Here is a 26,035-nt window from a genome sequence, read left to right on the forward strand (position 1 = left end):
TCATAAATATGCAGCAAGAGCTTAGCCCCCTGCTAGTGGAAAGAAAAGCCGAGTCTCTTCCTCCTTCAGAAGCAAACAAAGCTTGGGAACCATATGTTCCCAAGCAGAAGGGGCTTTGGTTGCAAGGAAACCTCAGCTCTTACTGCATTTTAAAGCATTAAGCATTAAGAAGCCATCTTGCAACTCAGCACGTAGCAAATATCACCCTTCCCGACTAACCAGGGTTTGGCCCATCATAGAGTTGGCCGACTACTGTATATTGAAGCTTCTCAGTGCGTTCTCTAATGGGATCCAGTTCCAGGACTAGAACTACTTGGGATGCTGCATTCTATCGACCCCTGCTCTGGGAAGAACAGAAGGGGGAAATACTGTCACCTCTTCAATTAAACAGGAATCATTTAGGTAGCTTATTGCTGTTTGCCCAGCAACCATACTTGTTTCTCAGAGCTATTTCGTATGTCAAAGTCATACATGAAGTCCACCAATAAATATTTCCATGTGTCAACATTCCAAATGCAGGCTGTAATATTTGTAAGTCTCTCTTGCCCACATGTAAGTCTTACCACAAGTGGAGAAGCTCCATGTTATAGCACCTCATGTTATTGGCATGCCCTTGTTTACAAAATCCAAAACAGTTGTCAATGAGTTGCCTAGGCATTGGTTTCATATATGTCCAGCAGTGCTCTAAACAGGGCAAACAGGTCTCAAAACATAGGAACTGTTCCATGACAGAAATCCCATAAATATAATACACAAAATATTAGTTTATATACTTCATGGTTTTGATATAAACCACTAAAGACAGACTGCCATTAAGGGGATTATTCTATACAGCAGAGTTAATTTACAGATGATTAGCCCTTTATCAAGCAAGCATCACAACCAAAAACATTGACTAAAAACATTGTGCAGTCTTTTAGTATACATGTGCTTTTTTATTCTTAAGACACTACCTTAATTTACTGGAAAACAAACATACAGAATGTGTTCATATTCATCGTGTTCTTTAACTGTGGAACGATTTAACACTGCACTTTTCCTCTACTACATATTAAATCATTCAGATGTCTTAGCACTTGCATTTGGTTGTAGAAATTACGTCTGTGCTTGGTTGTTTTTAAATAGGTAATAATGGAACCAATGCCTAGGCAACTCATCGGCAACTTCCCCCGCCCCCCAGAATACTTTATATTTTAAAGTCAAACTCATAATAGTCTTTATAGTGCAGCAGGCATTTGGGTCTGACATTATAGATACTTAAAAGCAGGTCTCCTAAACTGCAATCCAAAGGAACTGTTTATATAGGAGGACTGTGTGCACTACTTTAAACGGAACATCAGATTACCTTTGCAACGGAGAGCTGCAGCAGTGAAAACTCCAAATAAAGCTCTTGCTGCTTGCAGGGTTTCCCTACTGGCACAGTTCCCTACTGGCTTTGGGCCCAGATCTGGAGTTGAGTTTGTTTATATGCTGCTTTTCCATTGTAGACCATGCCCAGTTTGCAATAAATATCATAGCAGGCTATGCCCAACCTACAACAAACATCAAATAAATATCAAGCTACGGCATTACATTTGCAAACAATTACAAAATGCATTAAGAAATGCAAGTACAATGTCAACAACTCAAGAGAAAGAGCCCAGTATGCCAGTGGCCGTTCCTTGCACTGTATCACAGGTGTCTGGATAGAGTCTCCGGAAGTACACTACTGCTATCTAAAGAGTGCTTTGGAAGTCCCAGTGGTCACACAGCCCTTTACACCATTGCTTTATCCTTTTTCATATTTAGAGGTCTGTAACTGACTTCAACAGGGAATAACAGAATGAACCCAATTTTGTCCTTTGCTAAGGCTGAACTCCGCATTCTTGGCACAAGTTAGCTTTGCCACTCAATTTATATCAAATAGGCATGTACTTCTTTGTTTCCAACCTGTGTTCATAGAGCAGGCCAAACTGCGTTTGAAGGTGTTCAGAAAACTAGACTTCATAAGCTGTGTTGGTGGATGATCCAAACATGTGTTGAACCACTGGGAAGGATGGGAAGCACCTAGGTGTACACACAAATCTATGGCACGACCGCACTTAGAATACTGTGTACAGTTTTAGTCACCACACCTAAAAAAAGATATTGTAGCGATGGAAAAAGGGTAGAAATAAAAAAGGGCAACTAAAACGAATAAGGGCCTGGAGCATCTTCCCTATGAAGGAAAGTTACAACAGCTGGGACTGTTCAGCTTGGAGAAAAGGAGGCTGGGGAGACATGATAGAGGTGTACAAAATGATGCATGGTGTGGAGAATGTGGATAGGGAGACATTTTTCTCCCTCTCCCATAATACTAGAACCCGGGGTCATCCCATGAAGCTGATTGGTGGGAGATTCAGGACAGATGAAAGGAAATACTTCTTCACACAGAGCATAGTTAAACTATGGAATTCACTACCACATGATGTGATGGTGGCCATCAATATGGTTGGCTTTAAAGGGGAGCTGGATACATTCCTGGAGGAGAAGGCTATCAATGACTACTAGTCCTGATGGCTAAGTGCAACCTCCAGTATCAGAGGCAGTAAGCCTGTATACAGTAGTTGCTGGGAGATGATCCAGATGGGGGGTGGTTTCTACATGAGGCTTTTACTCCAGTTCTATTCTGCCCCAAGCCGATCACGTCAGATGATCCACGTAGTTAGCGCGGCATTCCTTGCCCTAAATCCAGGGGTTTATCATACTCATTTTATAACCTTTTCCCCCTCACAGTGGCTTCAGTGCAATTTGGCAGTCTGTGTGACCTCCACTGGCTTCCCTGCAGGTTGGTGGAAGGGAAGGTCGCGTGGGGACAGCAGAGAGCGAAATGTCTTCCTGGAAGTAACTCATTGCTCTCAGTTGTACTTTGCCTACGGGAGCAGAGAGGTCAGAGAAGTCGTTTGCCAGCCCTTTTTTTTAAAACTGCTCAGTCACTGTCTCTTCCTTTAAATATTCATTCATAGAGTGCTGGGTAATCATGCTTACTCAGAAGTAGGGATGAGCGAACTGAGCCTTGCTTCACCCAGGTTCAGGGGCGCTACAAAACAGTGTCTGCTATTATTATCGTTATTAGCACTGCAGCAGCAGCTGCCTGCCTGTCCTATTGCTCGACAGGGCAGCTGCTGCTGCTGCTGCTGTTGCTGCTGCCACTTCTGCTTCCCCTGACCCAAACTCTTTTTTTCTGTAGGAAAGTTTCCTCCCCCCTCCCCAGACATGAGCAGGAAAATCACACACACAAGCCAGTGTGGTGTAGTGGCTAAAGTGTTGAACTGGGAGTCAGGAGATCCGGGTTCTAGTCTTTGGGCCAGTCACACACTCTCAGCCCAACCCACCTCACAGGGTTGTTGTTGCGAGGATAACATGCTGCCTTGGGTTCCTTGGAGGAAAAAAGGTGGGATATAAATGCAATAATAAATAAATAAATAAAACAGGTTAGCATTTCTGAATGAAGAATTTTAATGCATTCTGCTGAGCACGCGAAATGCCATGGTTGTGAATGAAGGAACCAGCGATGATAGTATAACTGAATGAAGAAGGTTAATGTGCTTTGTCGAAAGGGCGAAACGTAGTGGTTATGAATGAAGGATCCAGGGATGCTGATATAACTGAATGAAGAAGGTTAATGCACTTTTTCGAAGTGGCAAAATTCTGCCATTGCGGGGTTGTGAATGAAGGAACCATGGATGTTCCTGGTTCCTTCATAACCACTACATTTTGCCCCTTCGACAAAGCACATTAACCTTCTTCATTCAGAATAACTTAACCAGAGGCTAGTATTTATGAATGAAAAAAAACGAACTAATGTCTGTTGAGGGGGAGAAAAAAGTGACCAATATCTGTTGAGGGGGGAAAGAAGCCAGTGACCAATTGTGCCCTAGACATGGTTCTCAGTAAGTTTTGCTCCCCAAATAAGAGGTCTCCAAGAATCTCTGTGAAGCCACACACCCCTTCTGTGCATGCATATTCAGAAGTAAGTTTTGCTTCCCAGTAAGAAGTAAATCTAGCTCCCTTGCAGTCTAAAGCGGGGGATTAATAAAGTTGAGCAGGATCCCATCTTTCCCAATGGATGCTTACATGGAAATAAATTTCACAGGGGGCAGTGGGACTTACTCCCGAGTAACTGTTATGTTTAGGATTGGGACTGGGAAGGATGAAATTGAGATTTGTTTTGTCTTGAGGATACAGGATGGTGAATCACCCCGATGCTGGATGAGAGGGGAGATGTATAGGGTAAACTGCAGGAGCTTAATTCAGTGCTTCCAGTAAACTTCCCTGAGCAGGGGAGAGTGGACAGGCGTGGGGGGAACAACTCCTTTATTTGCTGAGCCACAGCTACGGGGTTGATGACATTTTTCATGATGAAATTGGCTTTGGCCCGTGAGCAGCACTCAAAGCAAGAAACATTTTAGATAGTGCAGACTCAGCTTTTCTTGTTTCGTGTGCCACTGACGGGCCAAAGCCGATTTCAAGAAAAGGCGGAGAAAAGCTAAAAACACTTCTCTATGTGTTTCCATGAAGATTGGCTCCTGGATTACAAAGAAAGGGCTTATTTGCACTTTAGGAATCCAGTAATCATCTTTGCATTGGAACACTATCTGTTAAGAACCCTATGAGTTGTGCTTGAAACCTGAGAATTTTTGCAATACAAGGATGGGTTATTCAAATTTCTGAACTGCTTTATCTTCCTATCTAGAAATTAGTGAGCAGATAATCTGCATTTTATTCATCCCGGGATCATCCCTGTGCATGCAAATGACACACAGGGGATCCCGGGAGCTGGCAGGGACGATCCCTCCATTTTCCTGGGATAATCCTTAGGTGTAGAAAGGGCCAATGAAAGAATAAGCCATCACACCTTCCCCAAATTCATGGTTCTAATCTCACTGGCCCTCAGAAAGGGGATGTCTGTAGTTCAGAAGCTGCCTTGTACTCCTGTATTCCAACTTCCCACTCTGTGGCTTCTCCCAATATACAGAAGGCTATTCCTTTTATTAAGGCATGATACTGAGCTCATAGCAAAACTTCAAGTATGTCTGCTTCCCTAATAGCAATATTTTTTACACAGTGGAAAAAAGTACTTTAATAGTAGCAAGTATCTCCTGTCAGCTAATTCTCTATCAGGTAAACCATTTGTGAATACATCGATCTTTTTTATTTATTTCTTTTTCTCCAATTCCGTCTCTACTATTCCCAGGATTTCTCTGAATCAGTTGGGCAAAAAATGGTTTTTATTTGTTCCACTGGCCTTCTGTGAAATTAGCTTATGAACTGTTTTTAGAGAAAGCCTCAAAGCACACAGCGCAGGTTGTAAAAAAAAGAAAAGAAAAAAGTGTGTGTGTGTGTGTGTGTGAGAGAGAGAGAGAGAGAGAGAGAGAGAGAGAGAGAGAAAAGCCTATAGCAGTCAAAATTGTTGTCTGAAATGTCTTCAGACTGGAAGGCTGAATTTATTGCACAAAACAAGTCCTAGCAATGTGGAGGTGTGCAGTCCTGCTCATTATCCCTGGAAAAACGAGGAACCAAAAAGCACAGTAAAAAAATTAAATTTTAATAATGCTAGTGATATTTTCTAAATCCTTCTTGACAGAAAGATTCTCATTATTTTTATCTGTCTCAGAGTAGGCTCCTTTAATGCCATCTTCACAAATGGCCTTAGCCATGATTGTTTTCTTTTCTTCATAGCGTACAGGGGAGGGGAGATGGAGGATGAATATATACAATACATACTAAAATGGTTTTCTATCACTCAAAAAGTGCCATGAAGTACTAACATTTTGGATAGCAAATTTTCAGGAACAATTGCTGCATATGCCAAGGGGGTGGGGGGTCATTGATTTATTTATTTTGCTCAAAAGAGGTCAACACAGTTAAGACAATTGTAGACAACTTCCTGCAGAAAAAGACATTCATTCAAATATAGAAAGGGAACTCAGTCTAAATGTAATATTGGTGTCCAGGGTCTTATCTGTCTGCATTTTGAAGCCATGGATTCATTGAGATCAAAATTAAAGCAGAAGGTGTTTGGCTTTGTATTAGAGCACTTGGAGTAATGCTTCTAAATGAAGATTGCCATTCTGGCTTAGATCAGACGTCTCTGAAAGTGTTCATTTTGTTTCCTTAAAATTTGTGGAATGTACATGAAACCATAGTTATCACAGTAGCTGCAACACCATCATGTTTATTCTTGTTGGCTTTTTCTGCACACATGTTACCGCTAGTGAAATAATTGTTTTATCTAGATGAATGTTTTTTCTTCATTTGTTCAGAAACTCATGTGCCCGCACATCCCAGAATCAATACTTCCTTCATAGCTGACTAGATACAGACAAATAAAGAAAAAGTTAGCCATCGTCCTCATTATTTCTAAGGTACAACTCATTAGCATATTGATAATGTCATCTTTTGAGCTCATGTGTGTGCTTGCTCCTTGACACTTCACTATGTAGGGTTAATATATGTGCTTTAAGTAAGGTGCAAGTGGTTCTGAGTATCTATGATCACATATAATGGCGCTGTACAAGAAACTCCTCGAAAGTCATCCCTGTGAGTTATAGCAACTCGAAAAGATTAGCTCCTTCAATTTCCCACAGAGGATCAAGGTGTGTCAGTGTTTCAAACAGGACATAGGCCTAATCTACACCAAGCAGGATATTCCTCTATGAAAGCAGTATATAAAAGGCAGGAGCCACACCAAGCAGGATATAGCACTATGAAAGTGGTATATGGTATGTGTCAATGGGCCCCAACAGTTGCCAGTGCACTTCAGTACCGCTATAAAGCAGTAGTGTGGCTCCTGCCTCTTATATTCCGCTTTCATAGCTCAATATTCTGCTTGGTGTAAATTAGACCTTTGTTTACAAAGTTTGTTCTGATAGTGGAAAAGCATGAACCTTAGTGAATGTAGCTAAATGAAAGGGGGTATAGGGTAGCTGTTTGAATTTATTGCAATATTGTTGTGAAAAAGCTTGTTATCTTTTACTGAAAATAATAGCACACAAATTAACACCTATGGATTCAGGAGATTTATTGGCTACTGGTTTTGTAAGCAACAAGTTGCATTTAGAATCCCTATTGACTTCTCCATTTCAGAACATCCTTAAATGATAATTTGGCCTTGGTCAGCAATTTTATCACATCTTGATCATTGCAGGGACCTATTCTGGATGTGGAAGAGGGCTTCATTTGTCTCCGGGAAAGGAGAGAGGGAAAATGTCCAAAACCCAGATGCCAATGAGCAAGTTAAGATGGAGTGTTGTTATCATGGTAGGGGCAGCAGCACAGAAAAGCAAAAACAGGCAGGACGACAGACAAGCATTTTCAGAAGAGCAACCAAGTAACTTCTGTCAGCTCATACTTGAGAAATGTCAGGAGGTCCTGGAAGTTACATTGTTGGAAGTGTACAGGACTACCATCATGGATAGGCAGAGTTGGTCATCTTTCCAGTAGGAATCCTCTGACAAGAGCCCCCTGGAACTGCTCCTCCTCTCCGCTCTTCACCATTGCAAACTTCTTGTCCATATCCCTCTCCCTCTGATAAAGACAATGGTGATGATGAGAAGGTGGAACATTAAATGCCACAGACTACTACTCTCCGGCGCTCTGCCTGTCAAGCAAGTATGTGTAATGTGGTATGTGGTAGCAAACATGAGGAAGAGATTGAGGAGCAACAGCAACTACTGACAATGGTGGTAAAAGTAGACTCACTGAAGGAGTCAGCCCATTGAGGGTGTGTTGCCCAAGGGCCTCCAAAAACTTGGAGCTGCCATTGGAAGTGTAATGGGTTGGTTCCCCATGATAATCTGACCTCCTGACTCAAGAAGTTTTTACTGGTTGGCTTGAGATGTCTACAGTTTAGTAAAGGTTATTTGTTGTAACAATTTATGGTGTTTTACAGGCAGAGTTATTTACAAACTTTATTTCATTCCTAACAATATTCCAGAAAGATGTGGCAAATGGTTGTCAGTGTTTAACTGGTAAATCTCCTGTCCTAGTTAAGTGGAATGTGGTGCTTTTAGTCCAGATTAAGCACCTCTGTTTGATGTGTTCTTGCCATGGAGAAGCCACTGTTATGGTTCAACTGTCTTGGCTACTTACCCTTCATGTTCTAGCCTATATGTGGTGAGGAGGTTTGGATCTGTCCTGCTTTCCATCCTGTTCTGCCTGCCCTGTCCGTGCTTTGCACCAATAAATTTGCATAGTAGCCTAAAAAGACAGAGAACTCTGCTCCTTTGGGCACAGTAAAAAACACCTCCCTATTAAGTCTTACATTGTGAGAGAATTAGTGCTGTGCTGTGAAGGCCCCAACTGCATGATCTGTCCAAGACAATCAAAGTATACACAGTGGCTTCATGTAGCCCCTATGTGCATGTAAAAGCCCTATGTACAGTCACCAGGATGGGGCACATGTTCCAGGAAGGAATCCCAATCCATTGACACGTATACTGTGTGCCCAACAAATTCAACCACTGTAGTTGCTTTGAATATTTAAGATACTGATTTTCATGCGCTTATTGTGTTTGACAATGTTTTCTGTTTGATTTGCTTGTATCAATTGGTTTATTTTAAATATGTATATAAATTCTAGACTTTGACCTAGTTCATCATGTGCAATGACAACACATGGGTTCTGGAGCTGCACAGGAGCAAGTGGATCCACTGACACTTACTGCTTCCACTATACATCTGGTTTAAAAAACAACCCAGGAATTTTTGGTGTGATATATGAACTTGAAACTCTGGATCGTAACTCTCAGTTGTTGAGGGGGAAACAACCCATAGTTCTAACACAACAACAAACCATGTGTTAAAACTCTGGGTCGTTTCCCCCTCAACAACTGAGAGTTACGGATTCTCCACGCCAAACAACACAGGAATGGGGCACTATTTTCTAAACCACAAAGCGGAAGTGGCAAGTGGGTGGAAGGCAGCACAATCGCTCCTGAGCAGCCCTAACAAACCATGGATTAATTCACTCCGTGGTTGGTTGTTATGTGCGAATCAGGTCAGCGGCTATCCATAAATAGTTCTCAAAATGTAAGTGGCCTAATCTTTAGTGTTGCTTATGGGGGTGAAATTCCTTTGGCCAAAATTTGGTCTAGTTAAATGCTGAATGCATGGAAACCATTTTGAGAGTATATAATTAAACCTGAGGTTTTCTCATCAATCCATTAATGTCCTTGAGATGAGTATTTTTCCCAAGACTGTTCTTTGAAAATGAAATAAAAGCATGTTAACTGGTTCAGGACAGCCATTTATTTTTCTCATATTTGTATTGGTGTCAGAGGAGAATGCCTCTTGGAACGTCCTTCATTATTTCGAGGAAAAACTTTCAAAGCACTTTGTATAATAAAGTTTGCAGAGGATTGCTCATGTCACATATTTTGTATCATGCTAGTACAGTTTCTAATTTTCATGACAATTGTTATTGTAACCATTAGTGCTTAATAGCAGGGCATCATTATTCAGCGCTGGTCAGTCAGGCGCTAAAGCGTGTGCAAGACATTAGGCTGAACTCTAAATGTCGTGCACTTCCCCACTAATGAATGCAGCTTTGGGTTTTTTTGGTTCTTTCTTTTTTGTTTTTCTAAAGAATTGAAACTCCGTTGGAATCCTTAATGTAAGAGTATCTTACATTACATAACGTAATGTAATAAGCAGTAGTTTATTCTGGAACTCCTGCACATATAACCATGCTGCCAATCTCACCAGAGTCATTGCAGGCATAGACTTTGAGAGATATAATTTTAATACAATAAGGTCCTGCAACATTGTTGTTGGGAACGGGTGTGGGCTTGATATCTATTGGTCTGGAGATCATGGTGGAGACAAACTGTTTGACCTGTAAGGTGGGAAATTGAACCTGTCATTCATCATCTTGCTGAACAAAGTTGGCATTGACTTCAGAGTGGAGCAACTAGGAAGTTTATTCAGCTAAAGTTAGGCACGGTGGCTCCGCATAAGAAAAGGAACCAGAATTGAAGGCCTGATGCTTACTCACTATGTTGTATTTTGCCCACATCTATTTAATATGGTACACCAACAGTGATCCCCTCCTAGTTTCAAGCTAGTCATGCCCTTCTTTATGTGTGGTTTTGGTGTTTTATGTTCAAAATTATATGGAAGGTATGCCCATAGGGCAACAAGTCAACCGTACTAAAGTATACTTCATTGATGGTGTGGTGCAGTATTGGAATTAGATCTTGGAGGCTACAGGTAAAATCCTAGCTTTAACTTGAGCAAACCACTCTCCTGGCCTTGAAAATCTGTAAAATGGCAATAGTGGAAAATGCTATGTGCTGTAAAATCCTGTGTAAATGAGGAATTTGAATATCCTTCTATGCAGGGGTTCCTCCTCTGAAAGGTACAGGTTCAGCCATAAATGGGCATGTGATTGGGCAGAAGCATGCAGAGCTGTGGAATCTGTACTTATACACTGTGCATCTGATCTTTGGCTGTGGATCTATGATTGATTGAAGGCTTCACATAATCACAAATCAAGATAATGTGAGAACCTCTTTTTTGTTGCACAGTAAAAACCAGTAGTTATTACAATAGACTTTCACCACTAAGGGCTGGTTCAGAATCTTACTCCCCCCGCCCCCCGCCCCCAGTGTGTGTTGTCCCATCCATCTCTGGTGACACATTTGCACAGAGAACTTAAAGTGTAATCAAGCCCTCTATGGACACAGTCCTGTTACCACAGTCACTGAAAAATGAGAAAGGGAGATTCTAAATGTCTCATCCCAACCCATATGTCTCATCTAGCCCCATTTTAAATCAGTATACGAATCTGTGGGCAATACTTTCTGTGATTTCGGCACACAGGCTGCATCGAATAAACAGTTAATTCGCCTTAATATCAGCAACACTGTGATTCATAATGCAAACTGGAAGCATCCTTGATGTTTTAGTCACACATTCCTTTTAATTTGGCCATGCATTCTTTTAAAGCTACAGTGTGCTAACTTAATAAAATGCAGCATGCAAATGCGCAAGTTTTTGCCTTCAGGCACTTTAGCCATGGATGTTTCAGTGGGTGTCTCCTTTCAAGTGTATATTCTTTCTTAAATTATTTACCCTGTAAACATGCTTTGCATTTTCAAAGGAAGCGCTGGGTCCCCTGTCTGGGAGATTTTGCTGAATTTTTTAGGTAAAAGGAATTCAAAATTACAAATATCGTTTGTTTGTTTTTGTCGGTGGCTTTTTGCAGATGATGTTGAACCCCACTTTTTCCTCTTTCCCTCCCCCGCTTGAAATTCCTTGTTGCTTTGCCTGGAGCAATACCCACTGGCAGTGTCTGGCTGTGACAGTCCTAGAGGCCTCTTTACAGATGGGCCCTGCCAATGCCAACCATTGTTCTGCCACTGTGAGCTGGTTTGATTACAGAATATTGCTGAAATCCCACCCAGCCCCCTCTCCACTTCATCCTTTTCTTCAGTGCCTTGGCTTGTGGACTTGAGATCTGAAATGCACTAACACCAGAATCAAAGTTTTTCATGTCCCATCCCATCCCCCTCCAAAGCAGAACTCTGCTGCTCTAGCAACATATTCTGAGTTCCCCTTGCTCTGCTGCCCTGGTAGTTAAAGCAGTAGAGTCAGTATAACTTCTATAAAGATTTAAAGGAAGTATTTATTCTAGGGTTAAATATGAAATATAATAATAATAACTCTGCAGAGGAGCACATTGATAACATCCGTCCTTTTTTCATGATTAATTTGTTCTGTTCAATATTGTATTCTTTTGCTGCATTGGGCAAGCTAATTCAAATTCCTGGAAGTTGAACTTTGATATACATAGCCTACATTCACACATTAATGGGACATTTAATTAGCAGATACAGGTGGGGGGCTGCACTGCTCCATCTTCTCCTGATGAGGATTTTGAGACGAGCTTGCAGATTAAGTAATCTTGCAATCGAGTGTGCAGCCAGAGAATTAGAAATGAAACGTTCGGAGGAATCGTTTTATTTATTCTTTTTTTCTTACTTTAATTTGGTTGTGATGAAACACTAATAACTAGGTCAGATATGAGGCGATGGCTTAAGAATTCAGCATGTTAGATGTATGCATTTGCCTAACTATGTGTTAGACAGAGCAAGTTTCATCCACAGTTAATCCTTTATAAATTAGCATTATGGATGCCTTGGGGCCCTCATCCCACAAATAAAATGGTTGTCAGCACAGTTGTATTAGAGGCATATTACTGTTCGTTATTTAAGACTGAAATTTTTAAAGGGTTTTCATGCTTTTTAATCTGTTTCTCTGCTGAATTTCAAGTTTCCTGAGTTCCTTTTCAGGATCAATGAGGGTGACTGAGTAAATATGCACTCTGCTTTTCACACATTTGTTTGGGCAAATAGTTTGGTATTAGGTGTTGTTTTTCTAGAAAATACCCAGAAGAAGAGGGAAAGAAGAAGAGAGAGTACTAGCTTATGTTCAGGTGTTAATCCGCACCGCAAACTAATAAGAAGCAGAAGCCCCTTTAATTAGCTTGAGTTTGTTAGACCATTAAACATTTTTTTCCTTCCAAGAGAGAGACAGAGAACTCCACTCCTTTTGGCAGAGTAAATATTGCCTGTTAAGTTTGAATTAGCTGTCATCGTGGGAGAATTAATGCTGCGCTTTATCCTTTCTAGTGAGGAAGGGAAAAATAAACGAGACAGATCTTAGTTCAGCTTTAAGTGATAAATGAGGACAAAGCAGGCCATTCATCTCCTGCTAGCAAAGTGGACACAAGCACTAAAGCAGTTTTGCGGAAGACGTGTCAGCAAATGTGATCATTTTGTAACCTGTCAGGAGGATAGAGAGCTAGTCCTTTTAAAGTGTCACAGGGGAGTGTGTTTGTCTGATGTGACAGTTTTCATCCATCCATTTACTTTTCTTTCTTTTCTTTTTTTAAGGTAGATGTTGGAGCAGTAGGGGGCATTGTGAGAAAAGTAGGGAGGGATCTGAAGTTGGTTCAAAACTGCATCCTTCTACACTTCCACTTACCCGTCCTGTGCATCCAAACCCATCTCATATGATATATTTATTTAACCAAGACAATTGTCACATCTAACATACTTCAATTTGCTACATAAAAACCGTACCCACCTCCGTTTGACCCCATTGTCCAGCATAATACACCCAGTTGTCTCTCTTCATACCATCCATTGTTTCTTTATTTGAATTCCTTTAGATCATACTTTTCATTTTTCAAAAAATAAGCCTAAATGAAATTTTCAATTGGTTATTGTCTTTTCTCCATATGATTCTGAAGATTCTCTATAGCCAAAAATGTTCTTGTTGTGTAGAAGTTAATATTACTTCTCTTTAGAGAGAACCAAGTTAAAGACTACATTAGATTAAAACCTAGGCCTTCCCTAAAAACAATCTTGATTATTATTCAATTATTCCTTTTTAATATCTTTTAAATTGCTCAATGTCATTTAAACTCTGACGAGTGATAGCTTTTATCCTGACGAAATGAGAGGTTCATCTCGGCAAATGGTGGAATAATATAAAGTGTTATTACTTCTTGCATCTTTTTAGTATTACTAATTTCTACCTTTTAACTACACTGCAATGTAACACTTGCTTTATTACCATAAGTGAATCTGTGTTACTGAGACAAAGAAGGCTTTTAAAACATAAGCTTCACAGTTTGACACTTGCTTCTTTATAATATATCATTCTTTCCCTCATAACTATCTTTTATACTTCTCCCTTGGTACTTGGTATAAGTAACTACCTTGCCAACACATATTTCCTATCCTTGAAGTCTTTTACCTTAATAGCAAAATCTGCTCAAATTACCTAATTCTTTCTCTTTGGATGAGAAACCAAAATAAAATTGTTTGAGAAGGTTCATAATGGTTTGGAATACTTTGTAGATATGTTGCTTGTAAACTTTTCCTGGAATTTCGTTAGATTTGGTTGGGTGGATGTGTTTGAAGTGGGTTTTAAATGTTTTGATGAATTCTAAGATGTAAATCAATACCTACACAAAACATATACATGTGATAAACCCCAACCCCTTCATGAGTAACCTAAATTCAGCAACTGTGTAACAAAATGCTTTCAAGTACAACAACTGACAGCCAAACTAGCTGTCTTCAAATAAATAAATAAATAAATAAATATATGACCATGAAGATGGATGGATGGGAGATTCAGGTTAGGATTCTAGCTCGGTGTGTGTGTGTGTGTGTTAAAGCCTCCTTTCCACATTTATTATTATTATTTATTTATTTATATAGCACCATCAATGTACATGGTGCTGTACAGAGTAAAATAGTAAATAGCGAGACCCTGCCGCATAGGCTTACATTCTAATAAAGCCATGATAAAACAATAAGGAGGGGAAGAGAAAGCAAACAGGCACAGGGTAGGGTAAACAGGCACTGGGTAGGGTAAAACTAACAGTATAAAGTCAGAACAAAATCAAGTTTTAAAAGCTTTAGGAAAAAGCTTTTAAGGCACATTAAGGCACTGCTACTGTTTGAGGAGGGGGGCTGGTATTTTTTACAAAAGCAGCTATGCAAGGGCTAAAGACATGAATATTCACACGTCTAGTTTGGCCCTCAGAGGCAAACCATTTGGGTAACTTGAATAGAAAAGAATAGTTGGATGATTTAGAGCAATCTTTTATTGTCTTGCTCTCTTTTACCATGTTCTCTCCTTCTTTTTCTCCTCTTAGGATCATCCAAAACCGGATTTTGATAGCTATCTTGGGGATCATCGTCATCTTTGCAGTCGTGATGGTTATTTATTTTTCTGTCAAGGGACACTGATATCTTTGTTCTTCACTAACCAGCAACAAACTGCTTCAGCGTAATTAAGACAAAGTGGCCCACATGAATCATTCTCTTGCACTGAAATGGTTCTTCCCTCTCAAAGCCCGCAGGTCAACTCTGGTGCAAGTAGCATAAGCATATTCTGTCTTACTGGCTGCATGTGCATTTGATATTTTTCTTTGTTTTAGGGAGTGTGTCATATAGCGTGACTGTTCTGGTTTTCCCGTATTAACATATGGAATGAACATACATAATTAGCAGATATACAAGATCGCATAGTAATTAGCATATGAAATTCCAAACCAGATTATTAATGTTGACAATTCTAAGAGGTTAAACACCTTGTGTTGAGTTAGTATTTATATCTCTGGCAGGATGTTTAGTCGTGATTTAGGATTTTGGGAAAGGACCAAACAAAATTTCAACAACATACTCTCACATACTCATGCTTGAATAACTGTCACAGATATAACCCAGCAAAGCAGAGGAGTTATTGTTTCTAATAAACCTATCAACTTGATAAGATGTCCACTGCGAACCTATTATTCTAGTGAGATCTTTCTTCTTATTTCTTTCAAACTTCCCCCCCCCCTGACATGTATATAGTGTTGCCCTATTATCATGTTACTGTGCTGTTAATTTTGCTTTGTATTATTGAGATTTTTGTGTATGTGGAGTCTTGTATGAGAAGAAACTGGATAACAGATGTATAAAGATCCTCTCTATGTCAGTTCTAAATTTAAATTCAACAAAATAATGATACTTAGAATTTGAAGTTCTATGCTAGAATAAATATGATGAGATTGTGTGTGGGAAGTATTTTGAATGAATTGCATCCAAATTTAACATATATTTTATTTAAACAAAAATGGTCTTAGCTAGGATTCTATCTACTCAGGGTTGGCCAGAAAATAGCCACATAACTATGTTTTCCTATGTCTAAGGCAAGCAAGGCACACTTCAATTTGCATTTCTTTGATACCGGCTCAGTTGCCATTGTTTGTGCCTTCTCTTTGTGCAGCACATATAGGTTTATTGCCTAGTATAGATGCTGTAGAAAGCCACAGCCAATTCTGGTCCCCTGGCTCATGTATTGTTAGGATTAATGGAAAACATGGTTTTCTTTAATTGAACGCATATATTACATTGTTATTATGTGAAAGGTTTTTCTGAATACACCTTTAAAATGTACTATATGAAGTAGCCTTACTGATAGGTGGACACAGACACACACACTGGACAGGATTAGAATACCCTCCATGTAGTTGGCAAAATATTCTAGCTCTCAAATTAGATCCAATGTGGGTTTGGTCCTTATTGTAATATCCCAACATGAGACATTCCCTCCACCGTCCCTTTTTCCTGCTTATGTAGTCTGGTAGCAGCAGAGAGGGCTTGTAGCAGGCTCTGTGGTAGATTCCCTGCTAGGCATCTGCTGTGAACATGTACTGCCATGGCCAACAGGAATTATGGGAAATATAGTACACGTGATTCTCAATATTCCTGGATGTTGGGAATCATTTCCCATAGCTCTCGGAACCCCTGGGTACTGTCCCACATGCTTGCAGCAGCTTCTGAGGGCTTTTCTACACAAGGCTGTGATCGCTTTCGGTTTTGTTGCAGCATTGAGATCCAAGCTTATAAGAGCTTTTCCTTTCCTACTTTTCTGCTACATAACCTATAAGTGGAACTGTGCTGTAGCAGAATAGCAGAAATACACAAGGAGAAAGGGAGCCATAAGGTAATAGCACATTTTCTCCATTCTAAAACAACAACATGAAAGTGCTCTGAAAAAAACAGAAGGAAAACTGGAGGATCATGACGTCATCTAAAGAGCCTGTAAACAACCATGAGTAAAAAATCACGAGTGCACAATAAATGCTTCATGTAGAAAAGCTCTAAGACCTTCCTACTGGACTCACTATGAACTATTGCTGCACTATAGCATCCAGGTAGGGAGGGTAGACTTACGGTGCAGAGCCGTATGGATCCATGTCCACTCTTCTTAGACTTGGAGTCATTTTGGCCTGCTCTTAAATGGTTCTGGGGATGGTCTCATCAAACCTGATGCCCATCTATTCCATTTTTTGGTCCTGCCCTATCACTAGACAGATCCTAGTTTGATAAATGCTTGCTTCTTTGAAGCTACCGTGTAGCCACCTCTACCGTAAAACATTTGTGTCTAACAGCCTCTTCTATTACCTGTGTATATTAAGGAAGGATGGCTCTGTTGCTTAATAATAACCATGTTTAAAATTTGATCATCCATTTACCTGGAGGTGTAAACAAAGTTTTTTGTAACCTTTGAAGTATATTATGTGGAGTTCCTTGCAAAGATTATGAAACTAGAAATTCTGAAGCCTTAGGGAATAGGCTAAACCAGAAAATATTTGAGGGACACAAAAGATAGTCAGGCAGTCACCTGAAGGTCATAAGAATCTAGTAGCTTTATCCCACCAAGTATTTTAAAGAACACTGAATCTCTGTTGGCTTCCATGATATCCCTATTCAAACACTCGGGAATGGAATTTGGCCCTAAACTTGTTTACTATCCAGATACAAAGAACTGAATGAAATCTATGTTGATGTAGCCGACTCAAATAAAACCTGTATAGCTTAGTGATGAAATTCAAGATGAGGAGATTCACAAGAGAAATGCTGTTTATTGGGAAAGGTTAGGGCATGCGTGTCTTCAGATAAATCATTTAAGTTGTGTAAACAGAACAGTAGCCTTTACCATCTTAATAATAGGGAAGGACTGAGTTCATGGGATCTGTGCAAATGGGGATGTGGAAGAAGCCTGCCAGTGTTAAAAGTATATATAAAAGCAGGTCAGAGGATGTACATTATCATAAATCCTTTGTTCTGATAACAGCTACTGTAAATATAAACCTCAAAGAAAAAAATTAATAAATTCTGTTAGTTTACTGGTTATTTGTTATTGTTTTGTCATTGATCTACCTCTTAATCCCAATGGTAAAATCTGCATGAATGCTGATTTATCTTCTAGTCCAACTAGTCCAGCAAACATAATATGCAGAATCCTTGAATAATAATTTAAAAATTTGTTTCACTAGTATTTTACAAATGTAACTGTGAAATCTCACCTCAACATGCCCACAAATAAATTATTATATTTTATTTATTTATTTAAAACATTTATATCCCGCCCTATATCAATAAGATCTCAGGGTGGTGTACAGATAAAAGCATACAGTATAAAACAGTAAATATACACAGCTAAAAACAAATTAAACCATAAATCAAGTTAAAACGATATATAATGTAAAAGCAGTAAAACTATTAAAACAGTTAAAACAATGTGCCTAGTGAATTCAACCATTAAAAGCTTTGTTAAAAAGCCATGTTTTCATTTGGCGCCGGAATAAAATAAGCGTTGGCGCCAGTCGGGCCTCCAAGGGGAGGGCATTCCACAGTTGGAGTGCCACAACAGAGAAAGCCCTCTCCCTTGTCCCAACATAGCAAATGTGTTGTGCTGGTGGGATGCAGAGAAGGGCTCCTCCAACAGATCTCAAGTCTTGGGCAGGCATATATAAGGAGAGGCGCTCCCTCAAGTATTGAGGTCCCAAGCTGTTTAGGGCTTTAAACGTCATTACCAACACCTTGAGTTCCTTTAAGACCGGTGGTATGTGGTATCTGTAAGATGTACCCGCCAGCAGTCTAGCTGCTGCATTTTGCACTAGCTGCAACTTCCGAGTCATCTTTAAGGGCAGCCCCACGTAGAGTGTGTTGCAGTAGTTTAATTGGGAAGTTACCAGTGCATGCACTACTGTGGCTAGGTTGTCCCTGTCCAGGAAAGGCCGTAGCTGACGGATCAGCCGAAGCTGACCCCAAGTACTCTGTGCCACGGAGTCCACCTGGACCTCCAGTGACAAAGATGGATCTAGGAGTACTCCCAAGCTACGCACCTGCTCCTTCAGAGGAAGCGCCACCTCATCCAGAACAGGTCGCTTACCCAATTCCCAGACTCAGGAACCACCAATCCACAGAGCTTCCATCTTATCAGGATTCAGCTTCAGTTTATTGGCCCTCATCCAGCCCATTACAGCCTCCAGGCACTGGTCCAGCACCTTCACAGCCCCAGCTGTGAAGAATATGCCATATTCTAAAAGTTTAGGTAGCCAGTATAAGCCAGTTACCTCTTACGGGCTACATAAAAGGGTTTTGCCACAAACCATTGTATGCATGATGATGTCATGGTGCATTCAGAGGCTTCCATAGACCACAACTGTCCATTTGGAAATGTCTCACTGCCCTTGTAGACATTAACTTGGTGGCTACATATATTCCCTACATGATTATAGTCATGAGGTTGCCTTTCATGGACTTACTAGAAAGCAGATAGTTTGAGTAGACATTGAGTTTAGACCCTTTGATAGGAAATAATCACAGGAACCATCATGTAACAGGAGAAGAATGGTAAATGAAGAATCTCTAGATTCATAATAAGCCTCAGTTCAATTAATTGCAAACCTGGGGAGATACGCATGTATTAGATATTGTTATTTTTCATCTGAGGACATGGCACATTGGACTCAATGTTGCCCCAATGTTGCATTCTTAGGATTAGCCTGAAGCTTACGTTAGCGAAACCAAAAGTGCTACTGGTGCCGGAGCAATTAAGTCCCTACAGGTAGAATAATCACTGCCTTTTCCACCACAACACAGGTTCTGACTTCCACTGAACTCATATGTCACATCTTTAGGAGGTCGATGAATGAATCAAATGCAACCATAAAAAAGCAAAGTGTTCTAATGTAGCAAAGCCTTTATTGAATGATGATGAATTGAGGCATGTACATTAACATGCTTCTACAGGGTGTAAAATTCATATTTGCTAAACAGTTCTATGCAGAATCACTAAACTAATTCTGCACTGATGCAGAATCAAACACAATTTAATTACAGATGCTTAAGTTTTAAAGAGTTTTTAAATGCTCTACGTTTTGGGAAAAATATCAGAAAAATGTAGCCTGACTGACGTCAGTTCCCATCTCTGGGATACAAGGCCATTTGGTATTCTGTTTAAGGCAGGCTGGATTGTCTTATTTTGCAGCCAGCTTGGTGGGGGGTTTTCTTTGCTGCTGCTTCAGAGCACGGAGCTTCAAAGGCTGAAATTAATGGTGAACAAAATTGTGCGGCTCTGACCATCCCATGCGGGGCAAACCCATTGAGGGTTATCATTAAGTAAAGAAATAAAGGGGGGGGACCCTGCCAGTTCCTAAAAAAAAATAAAAAAAATTCACCTCATCAGATAATGACCTCAATGATTGGGTTTTCATTACCAAACAGCATCCTGAGATTGTCTGCCCCCCCAAAGAAAAAAAAAGCAACTGTGTGTGTCTCCCTTCTCTTTCTCTCTCCCCCCTTGCCTTTTTTTTTTTTTTTTTTTGCACATCTTTTCTTTAAACCTGTCAGATCATTTCAGTATTTCAAATCCGAGGAAAACAGCCTGCCTGCTGCTGTATTTGAAGTTGTAATGGTGTCAAAAAGTCACGACTGACTGACAGCCGTCAGTCCCAGAGGAGCTCATTAAATCATAAAAACTTGACAAGGAAATAATTGAGCATCACTGGCAGCTTGGCGCCTGTTTAGACGTTTTTATTTTCTTTCATTATTAGTCCCCACCATTACGTTCATTAACAAATTGCATTAAACAAATGTTAAGGGCTAATGATTTGTTTATCGTGGTTGTTGTTGTTATTATTATTATTATTATTTAAACATTAGCTGCGTCATGTGGTACCTCAGCAGCTTCATGCTATCATCTGACTGAATATTTTTCCACTCAGAGCTCTGGGTACTGTTGGAATATGAAATAGATTATTCATTACCCTCCTCTTTGCCACTGATTTGGTTTCATGTAGCGTCTTCCACAGAGAAAGATGAAAACTTGTCAAAAATAGGTTATATCTTATTCTAAGGGCAACAATAGCAGCAGGTACAGGCACACTTTAATATTTAATTAAGGTTGATGTTAACCCCTTTAAATGACTTTAGCTGTGAGTTATATTCAAGTGCAGAAGAGAAAAATAATTGTACTTAATTTGCAACCTGTACAGTAGGCCTTCATTTTAGACTTTCTAAAAAATATATATTAAAGAATGATTTTAAATAAAATTTTGAAGCATAAATATTCATATATTTTCCCATATATTTCAGTTAACCGCTTTGGACCACATCCCCAATATAAATCCCTTTTCTTTCTTTCTTTTTCTTTTTTAAGCACCCTACTAAAAATTTGAAGCACACCCTGGTGATAGAAAGAGTTACATGTAAATCCCTGAGAACTTTTGTGGCTGTGGTAATAAAATGCTGTTATCCATGACACCCTGTTAACTGTCAGCTCGGCATGTGGTTTCGAACATGGAGAGTTTTGTTTTAAGCAGCTGCAAATAAGTGCTTCTTATTGGGGGAGGGACACATTTATTTTTAATTGCGCATCTCCTTGTATTGTGTGTTGATGGTAGCTCTACAATCCTGTTGTGATACAAAAAATCTAACCTGGATGGATGGGCAGATCAAGCTAGAAGTCACACACTTGAAATTCTTAGCTACATTATTACTGATGGCTCTCACTGATCTAATCCCCAAGACCTCAATAGTATTATGCCAGTGGTCCAGTTCCTGTTATTTCAACAGGTGAGTGACTTTGATCTGTGAATCATTCTGGGAAAATTTTCACCCTTTTGGCATCAACAAATATGTCTCCTGCGCCAGCCCACCCTATACACCATCTTTCAAGACTGAGAGGACTCCGCCATTTTTGGTGTGCTTTCCAGCTTTTCAACCGCACAAGTTCCTCAGGTCCCCGTGGGCTGCTCCTTGATGTTCATCCACGCTTGAGGCACCGTTTTCAAAGCATAAATAGAAAGCATTTGGGTGAAAAGGAAGCAGCAGTGAGGGGAGCACAGGCGGTAGAAAAGTGTGATCCCATTCAACGTTCTATCCAAATAGTTTTATCTCCTATTTGCAATGTGTTTCAGTGCAATGTATGTCTGGAAATATAGGGCACAACTCAACAAGCTAGACTAGGGCCAAATCTACATTAAGCAGGATATAACACTTTGAAAACATTTTGAAGACTGCACAGGGAGTGTGTCCTGGGCCCCAACAGTTGCCAGTACTGTTATAAACCGTTTTAAAGCTGTAGTGTAGATTCTGCCTAGGTCATCCAGTGGAATTTGCCACTTTTGTCTTCTTCTTCTTCTCCCTGTGCTTCATTAGAAAGTGTTTTTCATCCTCCCTCAGTTTAAAAGTGTTTTGCCATGAAGTATTGGAAGCTTCCCTTTCTAAGCCTCCCTTCAGTTTGACTATTGTGGCAGCATGCAATAAAAACAATGATAAAATATATAAAATCACAATTAAAACAGACACAGAAAAAATCAAGACAGCTCACACTGTATACTGGAATGAATTAAAATGCCTTCACCAGAAGCCAAGATGACATCACAATGGGTGACCAGGAGCACAGGATGGCCCAGCCACTTAACTTCAGATGGTGAGAGGACCCAGGAGAGAGCAGTTTCCAAATGGCAGTTCTATGTAGTTGGAGGCTGTCCTTTAGATCCCAAACCATTCAGGTTTTTAAGGATAAGCATCAGCACTTTGAACTGTGGCCAAAGACAGACCTGAATCCAATAAAGCTGTTTGAGAACTAGATGTTACCCATGCATGAATAACAGTGTACAAGGTATGAAAACTTTCTCCTCTCTTCCTTATGGCATGTGACATGACAGTGGCATCTCAAAATTTCTTACCATTCCTCACTTCGTTGGCTGCCACCTAACTTGATGGTAGGAAGATACTAATATGCTGTATCACACATTTTGCTTTACTACACATTATTGAGAGGAGAAGAGGAAGGCTGAATGTCATGATATATGGATAGATAACAGTATACTCTCCAACCAATTTCACTCAAGTACTGCCGTTTGTATTTCTTGCTAATACAGATCATGACTGTTCTTATACGAATGGAAGGACTGCAAATCCAGGTGGAAAAGGTTATTATCCAAGCATTGTTCTTGATGAGCAATGGGATTGTTTAGCTTGGAAAAAGGAGGCTAAGGGGAGACATGATAGAGGTGTACAAAATGAAGCATGGTATGGAGAATGTGGATAGGGAGACATTTTTCTTCTCTCAAAATGCTAGGACCCGGGGTCATCCCATGAAACTGGTGGGAGATCCAGGACAAATAAACGGAAGTACTTTTTCACACAGTGCATAGTTAAATTATGGAAGTCACTACCATAAGATGTAGTGATGGCCACAAATCTGGATGGCTTTTAAAGGGGGTTGGATAAATTCTTGGAGGCAAAGGCTATCAATGGCTAGTAGCCCTGATGGTTGTGTGCTATCTCCAGTATCAGAGGCAATAAGCCTGTGTGCACCAGTTGCTGGGGAACATGGGTGAGAGGGTGCTGCTGCACCATGTTCTGCTTGTTCATCCCTGGCTGATGGCTGGTTAGCCACTGTGTGAACAGAGTGCTGGACTAGATGGACCCTTGGTCTGATCCAGCATGGCACTTCATATGTTTTTACGTTTTTCACTACCTACTAATATACCAGTTAGCTATTTCCCCCAAGTAATTCTGAATCCATGTGCCACAAATGCACCGTGTACATAATACATAACACACACACACAAACACACTTCCTAGAGAGAGAGAGAATAATAAAACTGCCTTGTGTTGAGAGAAAAATATTAAATTATTGGTTTCTTTCCTTTAAGTAATCTCTGTATACATGTATGACACAGGTTGATTTACAGTGTAGCATATAAATACCTACTCATCCTACAGAACTAAAACATAGTTGATCTCTAACCATGTATGTTGAAAGAAAACCACTACACCAACTGAAGCAGTTTTATTTGTTGCATATAAATAATGAAGGCATCTAGAGGAGTTTAAAAAAAAACCTGTAGACTATGATACAGTGAACTTGTGCACTCAGTCATTCCCTTCATCCAAACAACTGCCTTTGGCGTGAATAACAGCTTGGCTGATATGAAGCACAGTATTGATCTGTTGCTCAAGAAAGTCCATTGATAGTTCTTTGGACTTTTCCTGAGGTATGGCTGTAACAGCTGAGCACGAGAGGGATCTGCTGCTTCTATCTCTAGCTCATCCCAGATGAATTTGGTAGGAGACCAATCCACGGAGGGCAGTCTGCTTTCCATCTGTGCTATTCACTCTCATTTAGACCCACGCACACAAGCACACACATCAGCACACATTCTCTCCCTATATTTTTTCTCACTCTAAGACTAAGGGCCAATTCACACATTTAAAGTCAAATCCAAACTGTACCCAGATATAAATGGGATTGAGCCCCCATTTCATTGATCTTGCCATCTAAATTCAGGTAGTCTTTGTATCTGTTTAAAAAGGAAAGTGTGAGTCTAGCACTTAGGAGCTACAGATGATATTATTGTTGTTGTTGTTGTTGTTGTTGTTGTTGTTATTAGCTGGTGGGCAGAGACTTTTTTTCTATACAGCACCCAGCACATATGATGTGCTTTATAAATAATACATTATGATGATCTTGCATTAATTTTCTATCTCAGATCTAACCTTTAGTAGGTATCTGACATACAGGTAACTGACTGATAGATGTTCTGGATAGCATATTTCAGCCATGATCTGCTGCCATTTTCTGACAGCTTGGGTACCTCTAGACCAAAGGCTCCTATCACTAGGAAATCATTTCTGCTCTAAGATATAAACAGAATTGCAATTGACCATATACATTTCAAAGGTTCTAGCATTTGTGGGTTTCGTGAGGTGCATCCACACAGTATTATAGCCAAGTAGGCAGTGTATGCCCTTCACTTTCCCACCCCTCATGATTTCCTCCCACATATTTTCTCCCCATATTTTGAAGTGGATGCTTCCCAGTGCAATTTCAGCACCCTGTTTTGTGTGTGTGTTACAGTTTTTGAAGCACTGGAATTGCAAAAGGAAAGAAAGAGAGAGAAAGCTGATTTTAAAAAGGGTGTCTACAGCACAGGGCAAGAGAGTTTCAGCTAAACATACTTCCAAGTAAACATGGTTAGGGATTGGCCTGCAAGTTCCATGAGTTCCCCTGAGAATGCCTGATCTCTAGCCTAGTCATTTTCACCACCTGGTCTGGTCAGTTTCACAACTGGGTTAGAAAAGGTGTCATCTTGGTTTCCCCTGCTTGTTACTTGCACTAAATATGGTTGTGGATCGGACTTGCAGTTCAGACTTGGCATGAGTTTGAAAGCAAACATGCAGAGCAATCAATCAGAACACTAAAATGGTTTGTGCAGTAAGAAAAAAGACAGAAGTGATAGGAAAGCATGGGAGGTTTATTACATCTTCTGGAACACACGCATAGGAACATAGCTGACTTATACTGAGTCAGATCATTGGTCCATCTAACCCAGTACTGTCGACACTGACTTGCAGCAGCCTTCCAGAGTTTCAGGAATTTTTCCAGACCTATCTGGAAATGCTGGGAATCAAATTTGGGATCTTCCTCATGCAAAGCAGCTGCTCTACCACTGTTTTACAGTTCTGCGCGTGCGCGCGCGCACACACACACACACACACACACTTGCATGAAAGAAGCATGATGATTACACATTAATAGCCTCATCTGTAAACATTCCTTGTGACTAGTTATTAATTTCAACATACAGGTGGAATTTTTAGTACCTTGTTACAAGCCAAAAACCAAAGCTGCTGCATTCAAGTACCTGCATGTTTTGTACCCACAGGGCAAACAGCAGCTTTTGTGGGAACAGATTTCAACCAGAAAAAAATGGCATTGGGGACGACGACAGAGGTTATTCCCCATTCTTGGCACAGCAACCCTAATCCAAATGCCCACACACTTGATCTTTAAAAGAACAACAACAACAACACAGGAGTTAAAAATAATAGCCTTGCTGGATCAAACCAAAGGTCTCCATCTAGTCTAGCATCCTGTTGCTCACAGTGACCAACCAGAAGCCTCTAGGAACTCACAAACAGGACATGAAGGCAACAATCCCCCCCCCCTCTGAACCTGGAGAATTGCATATAACCATTATGTCTAATAGACAGTGATGCATTTTCCCTCTTTTCTCCTGCATCATGTATAATTTTGATCTAAGGCCTGGTTCACACATGCATTTATTTATTTATTTATTTATTTATTTTATTTAAGCATTTTTATGCCGCCATACAGCCAAAAAAGGCTCTCATGGCAG

At 40.2% G+C, this 26,035-nt stretch overlaps 1 protein-coding gene across 5 annotated transcripts in view; it reads left to right on the forward strand.

Annotated features, from left to right (window-relative positions):
• VTI1A (vesicle transport through interaction with t-SNAREs 1A) overlaps positions 1 to 21,131 on the forward strand; it is a 282,424-nt gene extending 261,293 nt beyond the window's left edge. For 2 of the 5 annotated variants that reach the window (XM_063132654.1, XM_063132656.1), the window contains one exon: positions 14,696 to 15,598. In XM_063132654.1, coding sequence (XP_062988724.1) covers positions 14,696 to 14,789 — 94 coding nt within the window. In that variant the 3' untranslated portion in view covers positions 14,790 to 15,598. Of the gene's footprint in view, positions 1 to 14,695; positions 15,599 to 21,039 lie in introns of those variants that run through there. The other 3 variants (XM_063132658.1, XM_063132659.1, XM_063132657.1) reach the window with 2 other exon arrangements.
• Positions 21,132 to 26,035: the final 4,904 nt, after the last annotated feature.

The sequence above is a fragment of the Elgaria multicarinata genome, chromosome 8 (genome assembly GCF_023053635.1).
Source record: "Elgaria multicarinata webbii isolate HBS135686 ecotype San Diego chromosome 8, rElgMul1.1.pri, whole genome shotgun sequence".
Taxonomy (NCBI): domain Eukaryota; kingdom Metazoa; phylum Chordata; class Lepidosauria; order Squamata; family Anguidae; genus Elgaria; species Elgaria multicarinata.